Below are 23,260 nucleotides of genomic sequence, written 5' to 3' on the forward strand. Positions count from 1 at the left end.
CTCTTTATTATAGTAACCACTGCTTAAATGTATCTAAAGCTGCATTGCAACAATGCAAAATTGTGAAAAGCGCTATGTAAATAAAATAGAATTAATAAGTCTATGTTAGCATACGTGGTGCAATACAAAGTAATCCACTAAAACACATGTAGTACCAGCCATGCAGTATACTTTATTTTAACTCGGGCAGGAGGAACCACAAGTCTTCCCATGAATGTAGTGTGGCTAATAAGTTTATCACCACAAAGGGACAGTCAACAAGAGGTAAACATGTAAATGTATTCCAAATGTATTATATTTGAGTACAAAAGGATGTAGAAAAGTTATTAAAACTGATCTTAAAACTACTGTGATAATGACTGGTGGATTTTTCCTCAATCTATGAAGGTCGGATCAGCCAATGCAAAACCCCTGATCAGGAGTGCCCTTAGGGAGACAGAAACAGGAGACAGCAACCCAACACCAGTCGAAGCATGCAACACAGCAAGCACTACACACTTAAGATCTGTAAATACCACAACAAACTATCACACCGTGTTGTAGTTATAAGTACACACCAATACAGTGTCCCCGAAGAGAAGGGGCAAAGCATAAGTGTCGATCCGGCCTTGTACAGGACAACCCACGCAACAGACATAGTTAAGTTAAGTCAAGTCAAGTCAAGTCAAGTCAAGTCAAGTCAAGTCAAGTCAAGTCAAGTCAAGTCAAGTCAAGTCAAGTCAAGTCAAGTCAAGTCAAGTCAAGTCAAGTCAAGTCAAGTCAAGTCAGCTTTATTTATATAGCGCTTTTTACAATTTTCATTGTTACAAAGCAGCTGTACAAGAAAAAATGACTATAAGTAAAACATAAAAGGTTATGGAATTCAAAACACAGATCAAATATCAGACACACAATAAACTCCTATATGCAGTGTTAATTAAATAAGACTACCAAATTCTAGCAGCCCCCCCGGCCAGGCAAAACAGTGCAAAACAGTATGCAAACGGTGGCGAGGAACCCAAAACTCCATTGGAGGAGAAAAAAAACCTCGGAGGGAAACCAGGCCTAACCAGGGGATTCCAGTTCCCCTCTGGCAAAAACTGCAGCCTCTGCACAAGCTCAACAGTGCTTGCACAACAAGGCAAAAATAAAAAAAATTAGATTTAAAATTATCATTAATAATCTAATAGTGGCTGAAGTTTTGTAGGGACGTCACTTCCTTCGTCCAGCATTTGTCAGGTCTAGGAATGGATTGCGCCCTGCCCGCTCCGCTCTTGTAACCTTGGAACAATGAGACAAGACTGGCTGAGAGTAGAGTACTGTTCTGCACTCTTTGATGCAACAAATGCATCAGTTGTTATTGGAAGTGTCCCTGGTTCCGGTTGATCTAACTAGTGCAGCCTAGATCTTTGAAATACATATATTATGATAATGTAGTGTATGCAAGATTAAAAAGATGCGTTTTTAGTCTAGATTTAAACTGACAGAGTGTGTCCGCCTCCCGGACAGTGCAGGGAAGACTGTTCCAAAGTTTAGGCGCTAGATAAGAAAAGGATCTGCCGCCTGCACTTGATTTTGAAATTCTAGGTATTACCAACTGACCTGACGCCTGAGAGCGTAGTGCACGTGATGGACTATAATACGTAAGAAGTTCTCTCAAGTAGTGAGGAGCTAAACCATGCAAGGCTTTATAGGTAATAAGCAAGATTTTAAAATTTAGGCGATGCTTTATAGGTAACCAGTGCAAGGTTGACAGAACCGGGCTAATATGCTCATAATTTTTTGTACGTGTAAGAACTCGAGCTGCCGCATTTTGGACCAGTTGGAGTTTTTGTAATGGGCCTGCAGGGCAACAACCTAATAGTGCATTACAGTAATCTAGTCTTGATGTCATAAAGGCATGTATAAGCTTCTCCGCATCTGATGATGACAGCATCTGACGTAATTTAGATATATTTTTAAGATGGAAAAACGCAATCTTACAGGTGTTGGCGACCTGGTTCTCAAATGACAGAGTACTATCGAATATAAAGCCAAGATTCTTAGCTGAAGATGAGGGTTTTATGGAACATCCATCAATAGTTAAGCAGTATTCTTGGTTGTTACGTAGGGCGGCTTTCGGTCCGATAAGTAACACTTCAGTTTTGTCCGAGTTCAGTAATAAAAAATTGCTACTCATCCACTTTTTTATATCGACTATGCATTCCATTATTCGATGGAATTGCTGTGTTTCGTGAGGCTGAGGAAATATAAAGTTGCGTATCATCAGCATAGCAGTGAAAGCTTATTCCGTGTCGCTTTATTATATCTCCTAGGGGTAACATGTATAATGCGAAGAGCATAGGCCCTAGTACTGAGCCCTTTGGTACACCGTACTGGACTTGCGATTTGCGTGATACCTCATTGTTTATTTTTACATATTGGAAACGGTCGCATAAATAAGATCTAAGCCATTTCAAAGCTATTTCCTTAATACCGACATCATTTTCAAGTCTACGTAGGAGCATGCTGTGGTCAATGGTGTCGAATGCAGCACTAAGATCTAGCAGCACCAATAAGGAGATACAACCTCGGTCAGACGCCATAAGCAGATCATTTGTAACTCTAATCAGAGCAGTCTCTGTACTGTGATGTGCTCTAAATCCAGACTGGAAATCTTCATTAATCTCATTCCTTTGGAGGAAGGAGCATATTTGAATTGAGACTACTTTTTCCAGAACTTTAGATAAGAAAGGTAGATTCGAAATAGGTCTATAGTTAACTAGTTCTCCAGGGTCCAGATGGGGTTTTTTGACAAGGGGCCTTATAACAGCCACCTTATATGCTTTAGGCATATGTCCTAATGTCAGAGATGAGTTAATAATGCTAAGTAGAGGATCTATAATTTCTGGGAGCATCTCTTTCAGAAGATTTGTAGGTATAGGGTCTAGCATGCATGTAGTCGATTTAGATGATCTAATGATTTTCGATAGTTCATCGTGATCTATAGTAGAAAATAAACATAATTTCTCCTTAGGGGTGCTGTAGTTAGTCATATGTTCAGCGGGTTTCGCATCTGGTTGCATAGTTATAATTTTTTCTCGAATATCTTGGATTTTATTTGTGAAATAGTTCATAAAATCATCACTGCTATGCTGGTATACAGCATCAGAAGTCGCTGACGATTTATTTTTGGTTAATTTAGCCACTGTATCAAATAAAAACCTAGGGTTATTTTGGTTTTCTTCTATTAATGATGAAATGTAGGCGGATCGAGACGTTTTTAGGGCTTTCCTGTATTTTTTTGTACTATCCTTCCAGGCAGTAAGAAATACCTCTAATTTAGTCTTCTTAAAGTTGCGCTCCATTTTTCGTGCCGCTTTCTTTAGAGCCTGAGTGTGTTCATTTTTCCACGGTGTCGGTCTGTTATTTTTAATCTTCTTTAAGCGCAAGGGAGCAACTATGTCTAGCGTTTCCGAGAAGGTGGCATTAATATTTTCAATGGTAAAGTCAAGATCTTCAACGTTATTACTCATGCTAGAGATTTGAGACAATTCAGGCAAATTATCAAGAAACGCACCTTTTGTAGTCGAAGTTATTGTTCTACAATATTTGTAACTTGGAGTTTGATTTGCCACCATTGGGTATTGAAGCAAGCATGATACCAGATAATGATCTGAGATGTCTTCACTCTCCTGAAGGATTTTAACATCGACCACGTTTATACCGTAAGACAAAATTAAATCTAAAGTATGATTACGAAGGTGAGTAGGTCCTGACACATGTTGACTAACGCCCATGGAGTTAAGAGTGTCTTTAAAAGCCATTCCTAAAGCATCTGTATCATTATCTACATGAATGTTAAAGTCCCCAGCAACAAGGACTCTGTCTGCAGACAGTACTAGTTCTGATAAGAACCCACCAAATTCTTTAATAAAATCTGTGTGGTGCCCTGGAGGCCTATATACAATAGCCAGAGTAAATTTTTAAGATGTTTTGTCCTTAGTATTAGGTATTGATGCATCAAGTACCATGACTTCAAAAGAATTGTATTTAGGATAAGACTTCTGGGAAATGCTAAAAGAGTTACGGTAAAGTGCAGCAACACCTCCCCCTCTGCCTTTTAGGCGAGGCTCGTGTGTATAATAGTAATCTTGGGGGACAGACTCATTTAACGCAATATAATCATCTGGCTTTAGCCATGTTTCTGTGAGACAGAGCATGTCTATTTTATGATCTGTTATCATATCATTAACAAAAAGTGCTTTATTAGAGAGAGATCTAATATTTAGCAATCCGAGTCGTAACAGTTGATTATCTGTATTATGTTCATGTTTAGTTAGTTTAACGTTAGCTAAATTACCTTTGAGAGGTTTACGCTTTATTTTATGTTTACTAATCCGGGGGACAGACACAGTCTCTATTTTATGATGTTTGGGAGAAAGTATTATCGCATGTTGTGTATTATGTGTGTTCTGCAACGTGAGACGGCAAGCAGACCGTTGGTTAAGCCATTCAGTCTGCTCCCTGACCTGGGCCCCAGTGAGTCAAGTTTTAGCATTAAGACTATGTGCCATATTTCTAGAGAGTAGAGAAGCTCCAGCCCAGGAGGGGTGGAGACCATCTCTTTTCAACAGGTCAGGTCTGCCCTCAAAACTCTTCCAGTTATTTATAAAAACAATATCATTCTGCAGGCACCACTCAGACAACCAGCCATTTAGTGATGATACTCTGCTATGTATCTCATCACCACGATAAGTGGGGAGGGGGCCAGAGAATATTACAGTTTCTGACATCGTGCTTGCGAGCTCACACACCTCTTTAATATTATCTCTAGTGATCTCCGATTGACGGAGTCGAACATCATTTGTGCCGACGTGAATAACAATCTTACTGAATTTACGATTAGCCTTAGCCAGCACATTTAAATTTGACTTGATGTCAGGCGCTCTGGCTCCCGGTAAACATTTGACTATGGTGGCTGGTGCCTCTATGTTAACGTTCCGAACAATAGAATCACCGATAACTAGGGCACTTTCAGCAGGTTTCTCAGTCGGTGCGTCGCTGAGCGGGGCAAACCTGTTCGAGACTGTAGTCGGAACGTTTGAGTGATGTTTTGACCTGCGACTACACCGTCTCACAGTCACAAACTTTCCCAGCTGCGGGGGTTGTTCAACCGGAACCGAACTGTGCGCGCTAATATTGCTCGCATCCAAAGTGTTTTCTAAACTCCTTACATTCTTACTATCCTCAGATAAAGATTGGATGCGAGACTCTAATTCTGAGATCTTCTCTGTCAGCCTAGCTATTTCCCTGCATTTATCGCATGTAAAGCCCTCGCCGCTGACAGAGAAGGCTAAGCTAAACATATGACATGAGGTGCAAGTGACAATAATAAGAGAAGCCATAACTCACCGGGTTTGAAGAGTAATTCCAACTTACCAAGGTTGCTCGATGAATCTTAGTATATACACTTTAGAGAGAAACCGTTAGCACACAAGACAGCTAGAAGGCGAGATGATATTTAGCAGTGTAAACAGAAAGCCCGCTAGCACGCTTATGCTATGCTAACGATGCTGAGTGTTTTGGTTTAAGATTTTCAAGTAAATAACCAGGAGAGGTTATTGAGATATCAGGATAAGTTAGCAACGACAGTGATAATTAACAATGTATGCTATGAATAAAATACACTAATATGAAAGAAGTGCAAGTTAAGTGATACAACAACCTGATTCCGTGTTGTATTAGAGGGGAGAGGTGAAGCACGTTTACTCGCACGTCCAGCCGTTCACTCGCACGTCCAGCCGTAAAAGAGAAAAGAGAAAGAGCGAGCGAGATGATCATACACACCTAAGTTAAGGAGGAGAACCACCAGCATAAATGGCAACACTCACAAAAATATGACTATAACTACTATGAATGTAGCACATGAGTGACAAAAGTTACATAGAAACAAACCCAAACTCAAACAACAGGAAACAATAAAGAAATGCCTATTGATTACAGGAAAGCAGTGGCTGGTCTGGTCCCTTTTCAAGAAAGAATAAGCATGTTAGTTAACATCCTCATTAAACAGCATAGTCAATTAAAACATAACTAGAAAACACTTTTCAGTAGGCCCAACTGTTCCACAGTGCATTAACACATGCAGAGAAAAGGTAAGCGTTCGTTGCAGTTCAGCTCAGCAGCTCGAGTCACACTGACATCAAACTCCATGCAGAAGCCTTTGTCCTCCGCAAAGAGTAGACATGTGCTTCTAGAATTAACCTTATAAAATAAATAAGTAGTAAAATTAAATGGCAATGATTAAGCATGCTCTACAATGACCAATTATACCTGCATGAACAGGGTGCCCAGATCGCACGACAGAGTCTAGCATCAATATAAAAGAGTCTGCCTTACAGCCAGCAAACATTTATAACTGCCTGATTAGTCATGTGACCAGATCACATGATCCCGGTGTTAAGTGAATGTGATGCAAGCCTGCCTGAGTAGAACCCCACACACATTTATTCCAAATATATCCAAGGATATATAGGGTGTAGCCCAGACCAGGGTAGCGAGGTGGAGACCCAGAGACCAACCAGGATGGACCATGATTGAGTCGTCGGGGGTGGTGCCATGGGGGAGGGAGAGGTGACACTAGGGGGGGCGACTGATGGAGAGTGAGCTGGTGGGAGAGGGGCCCAGGATGGTATATAGACAAAGAGCCAGGATGACATTGATTTTCCGGAGGTTAAGGGCGAAGCCGACGGCTCAGGCGACTGAGGTAGGGATCCAAAAGGCTGCGGTAGAGCAGGGGTGACAGAGGATGAAGGTGGAGCCGAAGGAAAGTAGGATCCTGACACAGCCAAAGAGGTGGAGTGACAAGTCAAAGGCGGAAGAGTGGAGTCCCAAGGCGATGGAGGGACAACTACTGACCCAGATGGAGCTGGTGGGATGGCCCGGATGGAAAAAAGGGAGCCAGGGGCCAAGGTGGGCCTATGTGTCGAAGGTCCAAGGTGGATACCAGGTCTCGGAGGCTGGAGGCAGAGACAGGGATCCTCCAACCCCGAGGTGCTGAAGACCCTGAAGCTCATCCGACCCACCGGCTTTGACGTGTTGAGGTTGAGCTGAGGTGCCTTCAGGGGCCAGCGAAGGAGAGCAGGAAGGGACCAGTGGGGAAGGGAGAAGCCAGAATTCCTCCTCATTAACACAGTCTAAACAGTCACAGACCACCTCAGCAGTGGGAGTGTGGGTAGTGCAAGAGTGAGATTTCACTCAAGCATGCTGAGATACGTGCAGAAACAGTCGGATTATCAGGCTGAAATAACAAGAGGAGTTGCGTGTCATCTGCAGTGAAAGGATGGGGTGGAGATACATGCTGTGATGAGTTAAGTGCTCAGAAGGGTCTGAAGTGGTACTAGAACCCGGGTCTTCCTGCTGAGAGCATAACCTAACTACCTCTAGACCACTGTTGACCCGCGTGCAGAGGAAGAAAGAACCAGGAGGCTTAAACTCTTCACACTTAGGCACGCTTTACTTGGCATTACAAACAAACTAACAAACAAACAAAAGGCAAAATCACAGAGCAACTAAAACAAAGGTGTCAAATGCAAGAACTCAGGTACTCCATACAATGGGTAGGCTCAAGACTGAACGAGAAATAAAGCACTGGCCAAACTTAAATAGACAAACATCAGGTGATGCAAATTATAACTAACGAGCCTCGGTAATAGTTCATGGTTGGTGCAACCTAGTGGTTGGGAGAGTCGTTGTAGGGTAGAAGTGATGCAGCGCCACCTGGTGGTTGGGAGAGTCATTGCAGACAGATCCTTACAGGAGGCCCTCTCTCAGGGACGGCTCCTGACGTTCCTTCAATCATGGCTGGGGCCTAGAACGGTGGAAGTCTTTTATAAGGTCCGGATCGAGAATGTCTCCTGCTGGAACCCAGCACCTCTCCTCTGGGCCATAACCCTCCCAGTCCACTAGGTATTGGACCTTGCCCCGGACTCGGCGTACATCAAGCAGTTGACGGACGGAGTATGCTGGTTTCCCACCAATGAGCTGGGGTAGGGGGGGTTTCTTTGCTGTGGATGAAGGAGAGCAGACAAAAGGCTTTAAACGGGAAATGTGGAAAGTGGGGTGAATGCCCATGGACCTTGGTAGAAGTAGCCGATAGGATACAGGGTTGATCTTCTTAAGGATCTTAAAGGGCCCAATGAACCGAGGAGCCAGTTTCCGAGATTCTTGGTGGAGTGGAAGGTCCTTGGTTGACAACCACACCCTCTGGCCCTGGCGTAGTGATGGCCCAAGTCTACGGTGCCTATTGGCCTGTTTCTGCTGCCGTTGAGATGCTGATACTAGGGATGTACGTGCTCTCTTCCAGGCCTGGTGGCACCTCTTGACTAGTAGGCTTGCGGCTGGTACATGGGACTCTAGATCCTGCTCAGGAAACAACTGGGGAGGAAAGCCAAATTGACACTCTAAAGGAGACATGCCCAAGGATGAACTGTATAATGTGTTGTGTGCAAACTCAGCCCAAATCAGACGGGAGCTCCAGGTGCTGTGATTGTTGGAGGCCAAGCACCTGAGGGTCTTCTCGATCTCCTGGTTGGCCCGTTCTGTCTGACCGTTGGACTGGGGGTGGAACCCAGAGGATAGACTGATGGATGCCCCAATTAGACGACCAAAAGCTCTCCAAAGCCGAGACGTGAATTGCGGTCCCCGATCAGAGACCATGTCCTGAGGGAACCCGTGGATTCTGAAAACATGCTGCATCATGAGGTCTGCCGTTTGGCAGGCTGTAGGGATCTTGGGCAGAGGTATTAGATGACAAGCCTTTGAAAATCTGTCGACCACCACCAGAATGACTGTGTTACCTTGTGATTTGGGAAGTCCAGTAACAAAATCCAACGAAATGTGAGACCAAGGGCGTTTAGGGATGGGTAATGGATGAAGCAGGCCATAAGGGTGGGCCTTAGGCTCCTTATTCTGAGCACAAACAGAGCAGGCTGCCACGAAGTCTCTAACATCCGATTGCATGCCCGGCCACCAGAATTGGTTCTGGATCTGCTTCAAAGTCCTTGTAGCCCCAGGGTGACACGAAAGGACAGATGCATGTCCCCACTGCAAAACATCAGATCGGACAACCTTCGGAACAAAGAGACGACCTGGGGGGCCATTACCTGGGTCAGGCTGCCGTTGTTGGGCCTTTTTCACTGCCAACTTAATACTCCACTGGACTCCTGCCACCATCTTTGTACTGGGGATAATGGGCTCAGCTCTGTCCTCTCCCTCCAGCCTGTTGAATTGTCTCGAAAGGGCATCTGGCTTTGAATTCTTGGAACCTGGTCTATACGAGAGAAGAAACTCGAAACGATTAAAAAACAAAGCCTATCGGGCCTGGTGAGGACTCAACCTCTTAGCCTCCTGGATGTATATAAGGTTCTTGTGGTCTGTCCATATGACAAATGGATGCTTGGCCCCCTCCAGCCACTGTCTCCACTCCTCAAGTGCTAGTTTTATTGCCAACAGTTCTCGGTTACCTATGTCATAATTTCTCTCTGCTGGTGTGAGACGACGTGAAAAGAAGGCACACGGATGAAGCTTGTTATCTTTCTTGGAAGTTTGGGACAAAACCGCCCCAACACCAGCGTCTGACGCATCCACCTCCTTCCAAGAAAGTGTAACGGAAATCAAAAAAACGGAGGCTGCTGGTTGGGGGTAAGTAATTACTCTCGTCCCAGGCCCCCTCTCCTCGGGCGAGAGTTGCCTTTTCCCACCAGCTGCGGGCAACTGATTCGGAAGTGTCCTGCCTCCCCACAGTATAAGCAACACCTCTCCCTCATCCGTCTGTCCCTCTCAGCTTGTGACAATCGGGTCCCGCCCAGCTGCATTGGCTCCTCAGCATTACCCATAGATGATGGAGATGTTGGTGTATAGCTCCGGGGTAGCCAGGTCTCACGACAGCGCTCGCCTTGGCGAGCTCGGATGCGATTGTCCAGTCTAATAGCGGTGTCGATTAGGGAGTCCAGGTCCGGAGCTGGCTCTCTATAGGACAGTTCATCCTTTAGTTCAGGTAGTAGGGCTTGATAAAAAACTGCCTTTAGAGCTTGTGACCCCCACTGACTCTCTGCAGCTAGGGTGCGGAACTCTATGGCAAACTCTGCCACACTACGTGCTCCTTGAGTGAGTTGAAGCAAACCATGATCAATGTCTCTTCCACGAACAGGGTGATGAAACACCTTCTTCATCTCGTCCATAAAGAGCTTGCAGTTGGAGACAAGAGGAGACTCCTTCTCCCAGAGGGATGTAGCCCATTCCAACGCCTTTCCTGTGAGAAGAGTCGTCATATATGCCACTCTGCTGTTCTCTGTGGGGAAACTGTTAGCCTGCAGCTGAAAAGCCAGAGTACACTGTGTGATGAACCCGCGGCACCTTTCTGGGTTTCCATCGTACCTCTCAGGAGCTGGAAGTCTAGGCTCGAGTTGAAGGCCTGCTGGTGGCCCTAGGAGTTGGGGAGTAGACTGGGTTGCTGTGGAAGGGGAAGTCTCAGATGGGGTTTGGTGCCTGAGGTGTTGAAGAATCTCTGATAACATCTGGTCATGCTTCTGAATGGCTCCAGCTTGACTCGAGAGTTGAGCCAGGATACGATCCACGTTGGAGGAAGGCTTGGTCTCCTCTGCTGGGTCTACATTCATGGTTCAGTCTTGCTGTGATGAGTTAAGTGCTCAGAAGGGTCTGAAGTGGTACTAGAACCCGGGTCTTCCTGCTAAGAGCATAACCTAACTACCTCTAGACCACTGTTGACCCACGTGCAGGGGAAGAAAGAACCAGGAGGCTTAAACTCTTCACACTTAGGCACGCTTTACTTGGCATTACAAACAAACTAACAAACAAACAAAAGGCAAAATCACAGAGCAACTAAAACAAAGGTGTCAAATGCAAGAACTCAGGTACTCCATACAATGGGTAGGCTCAAGACTGAACGAGAAATAAAGCACTGGCCAAACTTAAATAGACAAACATCAGGTGATGCAAATTATAACTAACGAGCCTCGGTAATAGTTCATGGTTGGTGCAACCTAGTGGTTGGGAGAGTCATTGTAGGGTAGAAGTGATGCAGCGCCACCTGGTGGTTGGGAGAGTCATTGCAGACAGATCCTTACACATGCGTTTTTGCGTATGCACAAAAGTTTTCAGATTTATAAAACTATCCGTACACCACAACCTGCACATAATTCCTTTTATTACTACCAGTCAGGGGAACACATGTGCGTACATGTATCTCCACCACATCTCCTTCCCGATATAACCACATATTACAACACCTTTACTTTATATTACAACAGTTTAACTATGCATAATGTCATCTTTCATGATTCTGCCCCTTGTGTCATGCTTATTGAGTCTTGTGGCAGAATCATGACAGACCCATGTGTTTTATGTGGAGAAAGGGCATGGCATTGTTTTGGTTTTGTCATGGCACACGTCCCTGTGTGCAACCGTGACAGTCATCTGCATATCATTTCCATATGCATATTTCCATTCACATGACGGGACAAAACACGTGGATGATATGAGTCAATGAACTGCTCCACCACCAAATTGGGCAGTGTCCACAATAATATGAAAGTGTGCACCATTGATCGTTGTTCTCACTTGAAATATTTTATAAACATGAGATATGTTTCAGAAAACGAGTTCCGCAGTTTAGTTTAAGAGGAATTATAAAGCACCTCACACTCCTTGCTGTCATTATTACATTAAAGCTCAACATGTCACAGGAAAGTGTTTAAAAGCAGCGCATGCACTAGAAATAGATTTATACCTTTGTTTAACTTTTAGACATCACTTGAGCCCTTAACTCCATTAATAAGGGTGTAATATTTAAACAATTATAAAAGAGAAAACAGAGTTTAAAATGATTCTGCCTTATTATAAGGCTAAACTCACACCAGTAAAGGAGTATGTACGTATGGTCCTGTAGTGGACAATGTGATGGTGAGACAGCCCTGATTAAATATTAAGATACAATTTTGGATGTCCGTATAGTAAGGTTGCGTCCGAATAAGCATACTTTCCTACTATGGAGTAGAAGAAAAGATTACTTGAACAGAGTAGTATGTCCGAATCGTCAGTATTCATAAAAGAGTAGACGAGAAATTCCCGGTTGGCTTACTGGTTACACCCATATTTAGAAATACTCAGTGACGGATACTTGAGATGCTCTATATCCCATGAGCTCATGGGACAGAATATTACGGACAGCCTGCAAAACAGTCTCAGCCGTTGTTAATTATTGTAAAGCTAATGTAACATTAACTTTGACCCTGCTTTGTTCTTAAATTGACCGTGTTTTATATAGTGCATAGATTTAATTCATAGACATGAAATATACGAAGTATTAATATTGATCTTATTTTCAGCTGTTTATTTACGTTTGTGTTATATGTATATATGCCATTTACAATATTATACATTATATTTTTTAACTCACAGATATAATAAAATACATGATAATTATTTACCAGAGCATTTTAATCATTTTTATCACCAGAGCATTTAATAATAATTACAAAACACAAATAAGCCCTTAACCAATTAATTACTAAAATTAAATTACTTATTTATCCAAATGACAAATAAAGAGACTTGTAAAATTATGGACAAGGAAAGAAAAAACAGATGAAGAGAAAGTTAAACAAGAGCGTGATCGGATAGCACTTGGATAAAGTCCATGTCAAAACATAATCAAGTTGTTTTAATACTACAATATAATACATATTGGAGCAATATATCTACGTGAGAGACATAGGCAGAATAGAGACAAAATAATAATCTGCAGCAGTTTACAGTCAAGCATGTTTCTGTTACAAAAATAACATTTCATTGGCATAATCCTTCTTCACAATGGGAAGTGTGGATGGGCCTGTTATTGCCGAAAGTTAACTGAGAAAACGCATCGCGAAATCACAAAGCTTTTCAATTCCTTTTAATTGTTTACTTTTATCAAAAGCATGTAGCCCTAAAAGGTAAAAATGTAAATACATGAAAACAAAAAGCTCTGAATGTGCTGTACTTGAAGAAAATTATAAGCCTTGTTTCATGTGTTGTTTTCTTTTACAAAACCCATGTTATGGTGTTAATGCAACCTGTCTCTCATAATTTAATATGTTGCGCTTGTCATTTCATCACATGGCTAATCTCTTGTCCACATTCCAGTACAGTAGGTGGTGGATATGCAAACGTAAGTTGCCGCCCGCCATTGGAACAGAAGAAGAATTAAGTCACAAGATCACGTCAATATGGCGTACGACGGCCGATCACATTCATACTACACCCATTCATTGATTCCATCCACTGTTAATGGGTGGCTGTTAACAATAGCCATGGCCTCATATAGCAGTGTTTTGAGGGAGGTGTCATCAAGTCGACCTGGGCACTGTGCAAAGGTGGCATTCAGCACATTTCTAACAGTTCTGGTCTGACGTTGCCAGACACCGCCTGAGTGACTCTCAGAGGGAGCATTAAAGACAAATTTGCACTGCTTCTCAGTCAGGAAGATTTCCAGTAGCTTAGTGTCACATTGTTTAAGTGCTTCCTTGAGCTCATTTCTGGCTCCAACAATTCAAATTAGAACCTTGGTCACAGTGTAGTTGTTGAACAGCTCCTCTCAGGCTGATAAGGCATCTCAATGAGTTGATGAATGAGTCTGTTGACAAATCTTCGAGCATTTAGATGTGAACAGCTCTAGAGGACAGACATGTGAAAATCAAGCCGGATCTTTTGTATTCTTTGCAGGCTTTCTTTACAATGAAAGGGCCGAAACAGTCCATGCCGCTGTATGTGAAAGGTGCTGAGGCTTCAATGCGCTCTTTGGGAAATTCGGCCATTTGCTGCCTCTCTGAAATCTCAGTTTCCTGCAGAACACACAAGTGTGTATCAGCTTAGCAACCAGCTTGCTCCCACCAATTACCCAGAATCCATTAGTACGAAGCTCCATTAAAGGATGGCTTCGACCCTGATGGCATGTCTGAGCATGGAAAGGGGACACAATCAGCTTGGTGATGTGGCTGTTATTTGGTAAGATGATTGGGGGCTTGACTTTGTGACAGAGCGATGATTGTTTCAATCTCCCACCAAGAAGGAAGTGTCTTTCAGGCCAGATGGGGTCAAGACGGAAAAGAGCTTGACTTTGGAAGGTCTTTTTTTTAACTGAAGCATCTTTATCTCCTGAGGCAAGGCTTGATGCTGTACGATCTTAATCACTTCGTCTGTAGCCTTCTCACACTCCTTAACAGTCACATACTCACTTTGTTGTTTCGCTTTAGACCCCAGCCTATTGATTCTTGCAACCACCTTAAGAATCGTTTTCCAGGAGGAAAACTGAATTTGATTTTGAACTTTATTGAATGAATGTCAGAAGCACAAAGCCCTCGGGATGCGTGATCGGCCGGGTTTTCTGCTGTGTCCACATAGTGCCACTGACTGGGATCACTGTTATCTCTTATTAACTGAACACGGTTATAACAAATATGTGGAATTTAAGGGCATCATTAATAATGTACCCAAGCACAACTTGTGAATCTGTCCAGAAAAGCTCTTTGTCAATCTTTATGTCAAGTTCACCTTTCAACATGACACTGACTTTTGTGGAAACCATAGCCGCTGCGAGTTCTAGTCTTGGGATACTTGTGACATTTGATGGTGCAACCCTTGCTTTCGCCAACACAAGACTGCAATGGACTTCATCTTTGTCATTTTTGTACCTGAGGTAAGAACATGCACCATATCCCACGCAGCTGGCATCCGAAAAATGGTGCAACTCTACTCTGACAATGTTATGGAAGTCATAGGGATGGTAACATCTTGGAATTGAAACCTCTTTCAACTTGCTAGTATTTTACCTAGAATTTCAATATCACTTGCAGGCGGCAGATCCTTTTCCTATCTAGTGCCTAAACTTTGTAACAGTCTTTCCTGCAATGTCCGGAAGGCAGACACACTCTGTCAGTTTAAATCGTAAAGACACATCTTTTTAATCTTGCATACACTACACTATCATAATATATATATATTCCGAAGGTTTAGGCTCCACTAGTTAGATCAACCGGAACCAGGAACACAATTCCAATAACAACTGATGCATTTGTTGCATCAAAGAGTGCAGAACAGTACTCTACTCTCAGCCAATCTTGTCTCATTGTTCTAATGTTACTAGAGCGGGCAGGATGCAGTCCAAGGTTACCAGACCTGACAAATGCTGTGCTGCCTGGCCAGGGGCGCTGCTAGAATTTTATAGTTTTATTTAATTAACACTGCATATATGAATTTATAGTCTGTCTGATATTTGACCTGTATTTTGACTTGCATAACCTTATACAGGTATGTTTTCCTTATGAAATTAACATCATTCTGGGACACATATTTATCTTCATAAGTTCTCTCTGTGAAATCTGATTCTAAGGCTTTTAGAACATCTGTCGCTGATGGAATTGGCAGTTCTATTACTGTGAGACAATGCGCAAAGCTTTGACTTCCTTGTCTGTCTAGGTGGGGGTTCGATGAGCCTATGATACCATCCTAGTTCTGATCTCTGCGCAAATGGTTGATATTTGATCTTCGCTGTGAAGGTGGCACACTTGGTGATGTTATTAGCTTCACTTTTACAGATGGAGCAAGGTGATTTTGATTTACTGTCGTTTGTTTCTTGTTTCCCCTGAGCGAAACTCTTTGTTTGTGTGTTTGTGTTGAGAGCTTTGGCTCTCTTTGCTGATCTTTCTTCTGTGGCCTTGAAATTTATCAACAATGGAGAAGCAATAGGATAACAAGCTATCCGTGCCTCTTTATTTAGGAACTTTGTGTAGCTCAGTGGTAAGACCATTGCGTCTTCCTGTTTCAAAGAAGTGACATATGTGTGGGGTTAACGCTGATTGGTCAACTCAGTTGGGAAGCAAGAGCACCTTTGACCAATGAAAAAACTTTTCGGCACGCCCCCTACCTTTTGACCAACCTTCATAGACCCCTACTTGCCTTTATTTTTAAGAGTGTCACTTTTCTATACCAGCAGGTGGTGGTCTGCATACTGGAAAAACAGTAGCTATATAAGCAGGACTATTGTTTACACAGCCACTTTCATTTTTGTTGTTGTTGATAAGCTACTCATTCAATATCAGTCTCATAATTTTTTTTACAAACTTACATTTTTGCAAGCTTTTAAAAGTGTACGACTTTCTAAAACTTATAAAATTTTCCAATGTATTTGTAAATGACATGTAGACTTAACAAAGCCTCACCTCTATCACCTGTACTATCGTCATCTAGGAAGAGACCTACTGGGCTAAGAGGATCAATTGAGCAAATTCAAGATGTGACCTTTCACTCACTCTGGAGGAAGTGAGCGTTGTGATGAAATAGCTTTATGGGATCCAGGGGTTCATTAGCGACTCGTGCCTTTACATAAAATCAATAACAATTCATAGCAGCATGCTGCCCCATGTGATATAATAAGCGTTTTTGTCAGTTTGCCGTTCTGAATTGCACAGCAATTACACAGCAGCATTCAAATGAATACAGAGTGGGCAATCTTATGTTGTGTATTTATATGTACAACATATCTACATCATTTATTGTTGAGTAAGCTTTAAAATAAGCAATAAACAGTAACACCTTTTAAACTTAATGGCATTTATTCAACACTGTAAATAGGAACAGTTAAATCCAATTTGTATTAATTTATTACTGTATAAGAAAATCCCTGCCAATTTCAAGTTGTATAAACTTTACACAAATCATTGCTTCACAACTATTTCTAAAATATCAGACTAGTCTTGCAGAATTAAAAACACTCATGAGTTGTCCCAGCTGTAGCTGTGTTTTTCAGGTGGTGTGGGACTGAACCAGCAGACTGTTCTTTGTTGCACAGTGACTGAAAGTTCAGTAAATCAAGTCAAGTTTATTTATATAGCGCTTTTTACAATTTTCATTGTTACAAAGCAGCTTTACAAGAAAACATATTGACTTTAAGCAAAACATAAGGTTATGCAAGTCAAAACACAGGTCAAATATCAGACAGACTATAAATTCCTATATGCAGTGTATTTAGTGTGAGTAAATAAAACTATAAAATTCTAAATCAGATATGCACAGATGCTGCGCAATAAGGCTGTGTCAATGACTCACGTGTGTTGAGTATTTGGACTACGTAAAATCTACTCAGATTAGTTCCCTACCAAAGTACAGTAAGGGAACTTTATTTATGAAACATAAGAAAAACATAAAATGGGCTAGTGATTTAACAGCGCTTTCCACCTAGGTAAATTTTTAACTGCATTAGGCAAGTGTTAATCTAAAACCCTGATGACAACCTTAAAGTCCTATTTTGCAAAAATAATTTGATGGGCTAAACCAGGGATGGGCAAATTTTTTTTCCCAGGGTGCCAAATTTCCAAAAAAGCTTTGTAAAACAGCCTTGTCCGCGCTCGTTCAGCATCAGTCAAGTTTTTGTATTTCTCGGCATGTTTCATCTCGTAATGCCGTTTCTAATTGTACTCTTTAAACACGGCGACATGCTCCCCACAAACCAAACACACAGGTTTACCCTTGACTTCAGTAAAGAAAACATTAGTTGTCCATATGTGTTTGAAAGTTCTGCTTTCGGCATCCACTTTCCTCTTTTTGGCATGAGCCGACATTTTCACATTTTTCAGGGGTGACAAGGAAGGACGACAGGTTGTCAATCGCATGCATTTCACGTGCACAGTTGACGTGCACGATTGCGTGCACTGTGAGAATAAATCGGCTTCAAAGTAAAAGCAAGCCGGTTTTAGTCCACCCACAGGTCATGACTGAAGTGCCCTTGAGCAAGGCACATTACCCCTGATTCCCACTGTAAAAAAACTACTTGTAAGTCGCTTTGTATAAAAGCGTCTACCAAATGAATAAATGTAAAGAGTACAATGGCAATGGCTATGAAAAAGAACTAGGCATGCTAGTCTGCGGCAGTTAGGATAAAGCTAATACAAGCAACGGTCTGAAACAAGACAAGAGGACAAGAGGGATTAAATAGGGAAACCTAAAGAGTGGCAGGTGAATGGGCGAAGGATAAATAATTCAATGATGAGGTGATGAGAAACCGTTGAGGGGAAAAGCCTGACGGGGAGACACGAGTCGGGGTACATGACGCAGACACCGAGCGCATGCGCTCGACAAAAACAAACACACACCCGTGCCAGATTAAACCTAGAAGTGACCGGGATCATGACACTACTCTGAAATTCCATTCCCCATTAAAATACAGGCTGCATTTGAAAAATTCGTTTTTGTAAATAGCATCGCTTTTGAGGTCTAAATGTCGCTTTTGCATGGCAAAGAAAATGTTTGAAAACCCTTACAATCGGTGCTTATCCATAGTTAGTCATATTGTTAGCTCACTTTTCCCTCACTAAAAGACAAAAATTTAGTGTAAAATAGCGTAGATAAACTTACCATGTTACTTATACAAAAAAAAAATTACATAGGTGTACAAAATTAAGCAAATGTATTCATCAAATCATAAAAGTGTAAAATATTGTAATATTACTGTCTATGTTTTTTGTTATGTTGTGTCATGATTTTGTTCTGTGTTGTAGTTTGCCCGTGTTTATGCATTAGTTTTCTAAGTTAATAATTAGTTCACACCTGTTTCTATTCTCCCCGATTACTTTCTCCCCTCTATTTAAGACGTTTGTGGATTTACGTTTGTGGATTAACGTTTAAAACTCTTTTGGAATAACGCTGGTGTTGTTACCCTTTGGAAAATGTTTATCCTAGTCTCATTTTGCGTTCTACAGTATTTGTCATTGGAAGATGTTTACAACTAGAAATCAAGACAAAATTATATTCATTTTAAAAACAGTATTTAACCCCAATTAGGCCTTTGGTTTGACTTGGAGATCTTCTACAATGGTTCGTTTCTTATGAGCCTTGAAACAAAGATGAACCTGACTAGGCTTGGAAAGGAGGGAGAAGGTTTTGGAGAACAGGGAAAAGAAGGGTAAGTTTATGGAAAGTTATTTAAAAACTGCACACAGTGTGTCAAATGTTTTATCTGTTTTATCCCTTGATCCCAGTTCAACTGATCTAAGCCTCTACCATGTAAGATGTTGTTCTTTTACTATCTTTTTTAATATTGGATGTATTTATCTCTTTTTTTTCTCTCTCTCTGGATGTCTGTGTGGTGCACGTTATGGTGAGTTGATGGCACGTGCTTATCTGAATTTTTTCCATTACCTGTACTCCATTTATTAGACTGTATTGAACAATTCACCACTTAAACATAACCAGTCCTACAGTCATGTTACAAGTGATTACTTTAGCATTATACTCAAATCACTGAGCAAATATTTTGTAAAACACCCCAGAATTGTAGTTACTGCATGTAAACAATTTTCAATAAAAATAAATGTATAATCAAGATTTCATTCTCTTTCCATGTATTGTTGGAATGTATAATCAATTCCTCTAAATCAAATTGTACTAATGTGTTGTTTAATGGGCAGGAATATGTTATAAAATCCCTGTGTTTATGTGTGCATGTTACAGACCCAGACCACGCACTGACTTCCTGGCCGATAGTGATGAGGAATCATCCAGTGCTGGATCATCTGATGAAGAAGACACTGCAGAAGTGCCTGAAATTCTAGGAGTGGAGGGGTGAGATTGAAAAACCTTTCCAATTCATTTCAGATTTGTAATTTACAGGCAAATATCTCTAAACACACATTAGGTAATGTATCATCTCAATAATCTCGTTTTCACAGTTATGTTGGGGGACACCGACCCAGCAAAATCATGCGCTTTGTGGACAAGATCGCAAAGTCCAAGTATTTTCAGAAGGCCACAGAGACTGAGTTTATCAAAAAGAAGATGGAGGAGGTGTCCAACACCCCACTGCTCCTCACTGTGGAGGTGCAGGAGTGTCGAGGGACTCTCGCTGTCAATATTCCACCTCCTCCAACAGACAGGATATGGTATAAAATAACTATTCTTTAAGATCCTGTCGAAATTACAGTAATGCAACTTTATTTTATCCAGATCTTATCTGTATTATGTCGGTCCTTGAGGGCCGGCTACACCAGCTGTGTCCTGGGGCCAGTTGCATCAGTTAGTTACATCTTAGCCCAGTTTTGACTTGAATGGGCAGTAAGTTACACCACTTACGAACTACTAAATATTTTAGTTGAAACGTAAAATTACATATAAAATAAATATTTACGTAAGCCTCCCGTCCGGAGTAACTGCAGGAGTCACTCAACTAACAGAATAAGCTCTTGTTTCACTTGACATTCTTCAATACTTTACACATATCCATTCGATAATCATTTATATATTTGTATTAAATAAAAAATATTTTGAATTTTATTGTAGATTAATTTTATTATATATAATTAGTTGAATGGGTAAGAGTAATTTTGTTTAAACTTTGTTACTTAGAGGCGTGTCCAGTAGGGGTCACTGTTGTTTAATTGACAGCACAATATAGGAAGAAACCTTCTCAGGTGACAGGTGTTACTAGGGGAAGGTGCACACAGTTTTTTCACTGCCACACTGCTGCGCTGCCTGTGTTAGTCCATGATATGCTGTAGTGAACTGTGGATTTTATTTACTGTTGGAATCTTGCTTAATTAAAATGAAGACCAACAGCGGAAAAATAAATCTACAATTTTTGAGCATCAAACGTATTTCACCTTTTAAGGGTGCACGTCCATTAACAAGCCCAGAATACCTCAGCTGCGTCACAGTTCTTTGGCTGCCTTAAGTATTAGACTTTGCTGCAACTTTGTCCCATTTAAGTTCAGCCAAGTAATGGTTCTTCTAGTGGTAACCCAAAATAATGCTAGCTAAATATAATTTTAACTTGCTAGCTAATTTAATTTGCTTGTTATTTCTTTTGCTTGTTATCAGAAATAATCTACACAGACTCTTTGCGGATGTGTTCTGAAAGTTAGTTCGGGCCATAAAAGTGCACAAACGCAGTAACGTTTATTCTGTTGCTTTGAAACCGTCTGTTAAAATACAATTAATACAGATTTCAGTCTGTCAGGAAACCTGCAATGTAAAAAGAAATGTCATGTCATGACTTGTAAGTATCATTTACCTTTTTTAGGTATGGCTTTAGAAGACCTCCTCACCTGGAACTAAAAGCTCGACCTAAACTGGGAGAGAGAGAGGTCACTTTCGCTCATGTGACAGACTGGATAGAGAAAAAACTAGATCAGGAGTTTCAGGTACACAAAAAACATGCATTGCATGGATCACATTATACACACATTTCTGGAACCAACTGCCATAAAATGTATAATGTCTCTAACATGGGTCTTGACCGTAAGCACACACTGATTTGATCATTGGAATTACAGTAAATTATATACTTTATTCTAAATAAATGATTCCTTAATTATTAGTTTGTTTGGGTTAAATTTGAGATATTTTCTGTCAGGATCTTGACTCTGTGACACTTCCATTATCCTACCCAGAAAATCTTTGTAATGCCAAACATGGATGACGTCTGGCTGCCTAACATGCACTCTGCCATGGACACACGATCCGGTGCCAAGGACAAGGAATCCTTGGAACCTGAGGAATCCCTTGAAGACATGTGACGACGTTTTTTATAAATCCCAAAAGGGCAAGACCTTACCTGAGCTTACAATTACAGGTGCCATATTGCACAGTGAGCAGAGCTGTGAAAAATCTGAACCAATAAGAAAAAGAAAGGAAACGCTTTCTGCATTGCTTCCACATGCATGGTCAACATGGATCCATTGATCAAAATGAACCCATTGACCAGATTAAAAAAGGACAATGAGGTTTTGGTCAAGTATGAAATTATCCTACCAATCGCAAGCTTTCAGGAGATGTGAGCTACAGAAGAACATTAAAGAGGAAGTGCAGGACCCTGAAGGCCTAATATGTCTGTGTGAAGTGTATGTAACCTCTGTTTGATGCATACTGGCTTACCAAAAGTCCTGAGAGTCAAAGCATCTCAGCATAATAGCCTGGTCCACAGACATTATTTTCAAACCCAGTGGACTTTTGGTACGACAGAGTGCTTTCAGGGTACTATTTGGATGATGTGCATCCTTGTGATGTGCATCCTTGTGTTGTACAGTAAGCTACAACCACAGTTTATGTGACAGAAACCACAAGCCAAAGGGTGCGTTTCTTAGATTTGCACCTGTGTACAATTTCATGATTAATTATCGTCATGCTTACAGACACTAGGCCTACTCTTACCATCTTTATCCTTCCATTCGCTGCTGCCTGAACCCTCTGTGTGGCCTTTGATTATGCAATGAGATCAATTTCACTGTGCTTAAGAGGGACACCAGCCAATAACCCCTCACTCCTGAACAATCCCCACACAAACAGCCTACTGCAAAGAGCTTCTAATATAAGACATCTTTAGAAGTTAATCACTGTCCCATTGCAATGGGCTGGATCAAAAGCGGTGACTCACAACCTGAAATACTGAATCGTGAATGGGCCCAGGCTACAAAGGAACTAACTAAACTCACTAGGAACAAAGTTGTGTGCTTTGATTTTTGAATTACATACTGTGAGAACACGAGAAATTAGAGATATTCACCCCTTCATTTTTTCTTCATGTTGCTGCCTTTTGTTAATGAATTCAGATCACTTTTTTCACATCAATCTACACTCCATACACCATAATGATGAAGCAAAATAAGATTTGTGACAACTTTGAAAAATGTAAAAAGAGAAAACTAAAATAAGTACATTGCAAAAGTATTCATACCCTTAACTCAGTTCCTGGTTAAAACAACTTTAAACCTGTAGTCTTTTTGGGTATGATGTGACACGCTTTACACATCTGCATTTGGCAATTTTTTGCCATTCCTCTACTCAGATCATCTCAAAATCTGCCAGGATGGTTGGGGACCATCAGACAGACATTTTCAGGTTTTCACAGAGCTGTTTAGTTGTATAGAAGCCCAAACACTTGCTGGACCCCTTAAGGAAAAACAGTAGACAGACTTGTCCTTAAGCCACTTTTGCATTGTCCTGTTGAAGAAGAAACATTATGCCCAGTTAGAAGTTCTGTATGCTCTGGACTAGGTTTTTCACAAGTTTGCCTGTGCAGATAATAATGCGGGTTTAAAGGTATACGTTTTTGACGTGCTGTACGGGTAAAGGGCTCCGGGCCCTGTATTGACCAGAACACAGAGCTCTCCACCAACGGGCTTGTGGTGAGGAGCCAGGGTGGTGGAGGGATGCTTGAAGACTGTGGAGAGAATGCAGCTAATAAAGCTTTGTC

General features: G+C 41.5%; 1 protein-coding gene across 1 annotated transcript; it reads left to right on the forward strand.

Annotated features, from left to right (window-relative positions):
• The first annotated feature begins 18,685 nt into the window (after positions 1-18,685).
• Positions 18,686-21,889, forward strand: LOC306893777 (testis-expressed protein 2-like). The gene is made up of 5 exons (XM_079455807.1): positions 18,686-18,976; positions 19,531-19,635; positions 19,743-19,952; positions 21,089-21,209; positions 21,459-21,889. Exons 1-5 carry the CDS (start codon positions 18,900-18,902, stop codon positions 21,582-21,584), a joined length of 639 nt encoding a protein of 212 aa, XP_079311933.1. The 5' UTR covers positions 18,686-18,899; the 3' UTR covers positions 21,585-21,889.
• Positions 21,890-23,260: the final 1,371 nt, after the last annotated feature.

This window comes from Barbatula barbatula, assembly GCF_947034865.1.
Source record: "Barbatula barbatula genome assembly, chromosome: 5".
Classification (NCBI taxonomy): domain Eukaryota; kingdom Metazoa; phylum Chordata; class Actinopteri; order Cypriniformes; family Nemacheilidae; genus Barbatula; species Barbatula barbatula.

Bases quoted from the DNA above. Each gene is read 5' to 3' on its own strand.
- LOC306893777 (XM_079455807.1), top strand. From the start codon at position 18,900: ATGAGCCTTGAAACAAAGATGAACCTGACTAGGCTTGGAAAGGAGGGA. The intron at 18,977-19,530 runs GTAAGTTTATGG...TTACAGACCCAG, and splicing joins GGAGAACAGGGAAAAGAAGG to ACCACGCACTGACTTCCTGG. The intron at 19,953-21,088 runs GTATAAAATAAC...TACCTTTTTTAG, and splicing joins CCTCCAACAGACAGGATATG to GTATGGCTTTAGAAGACCTC.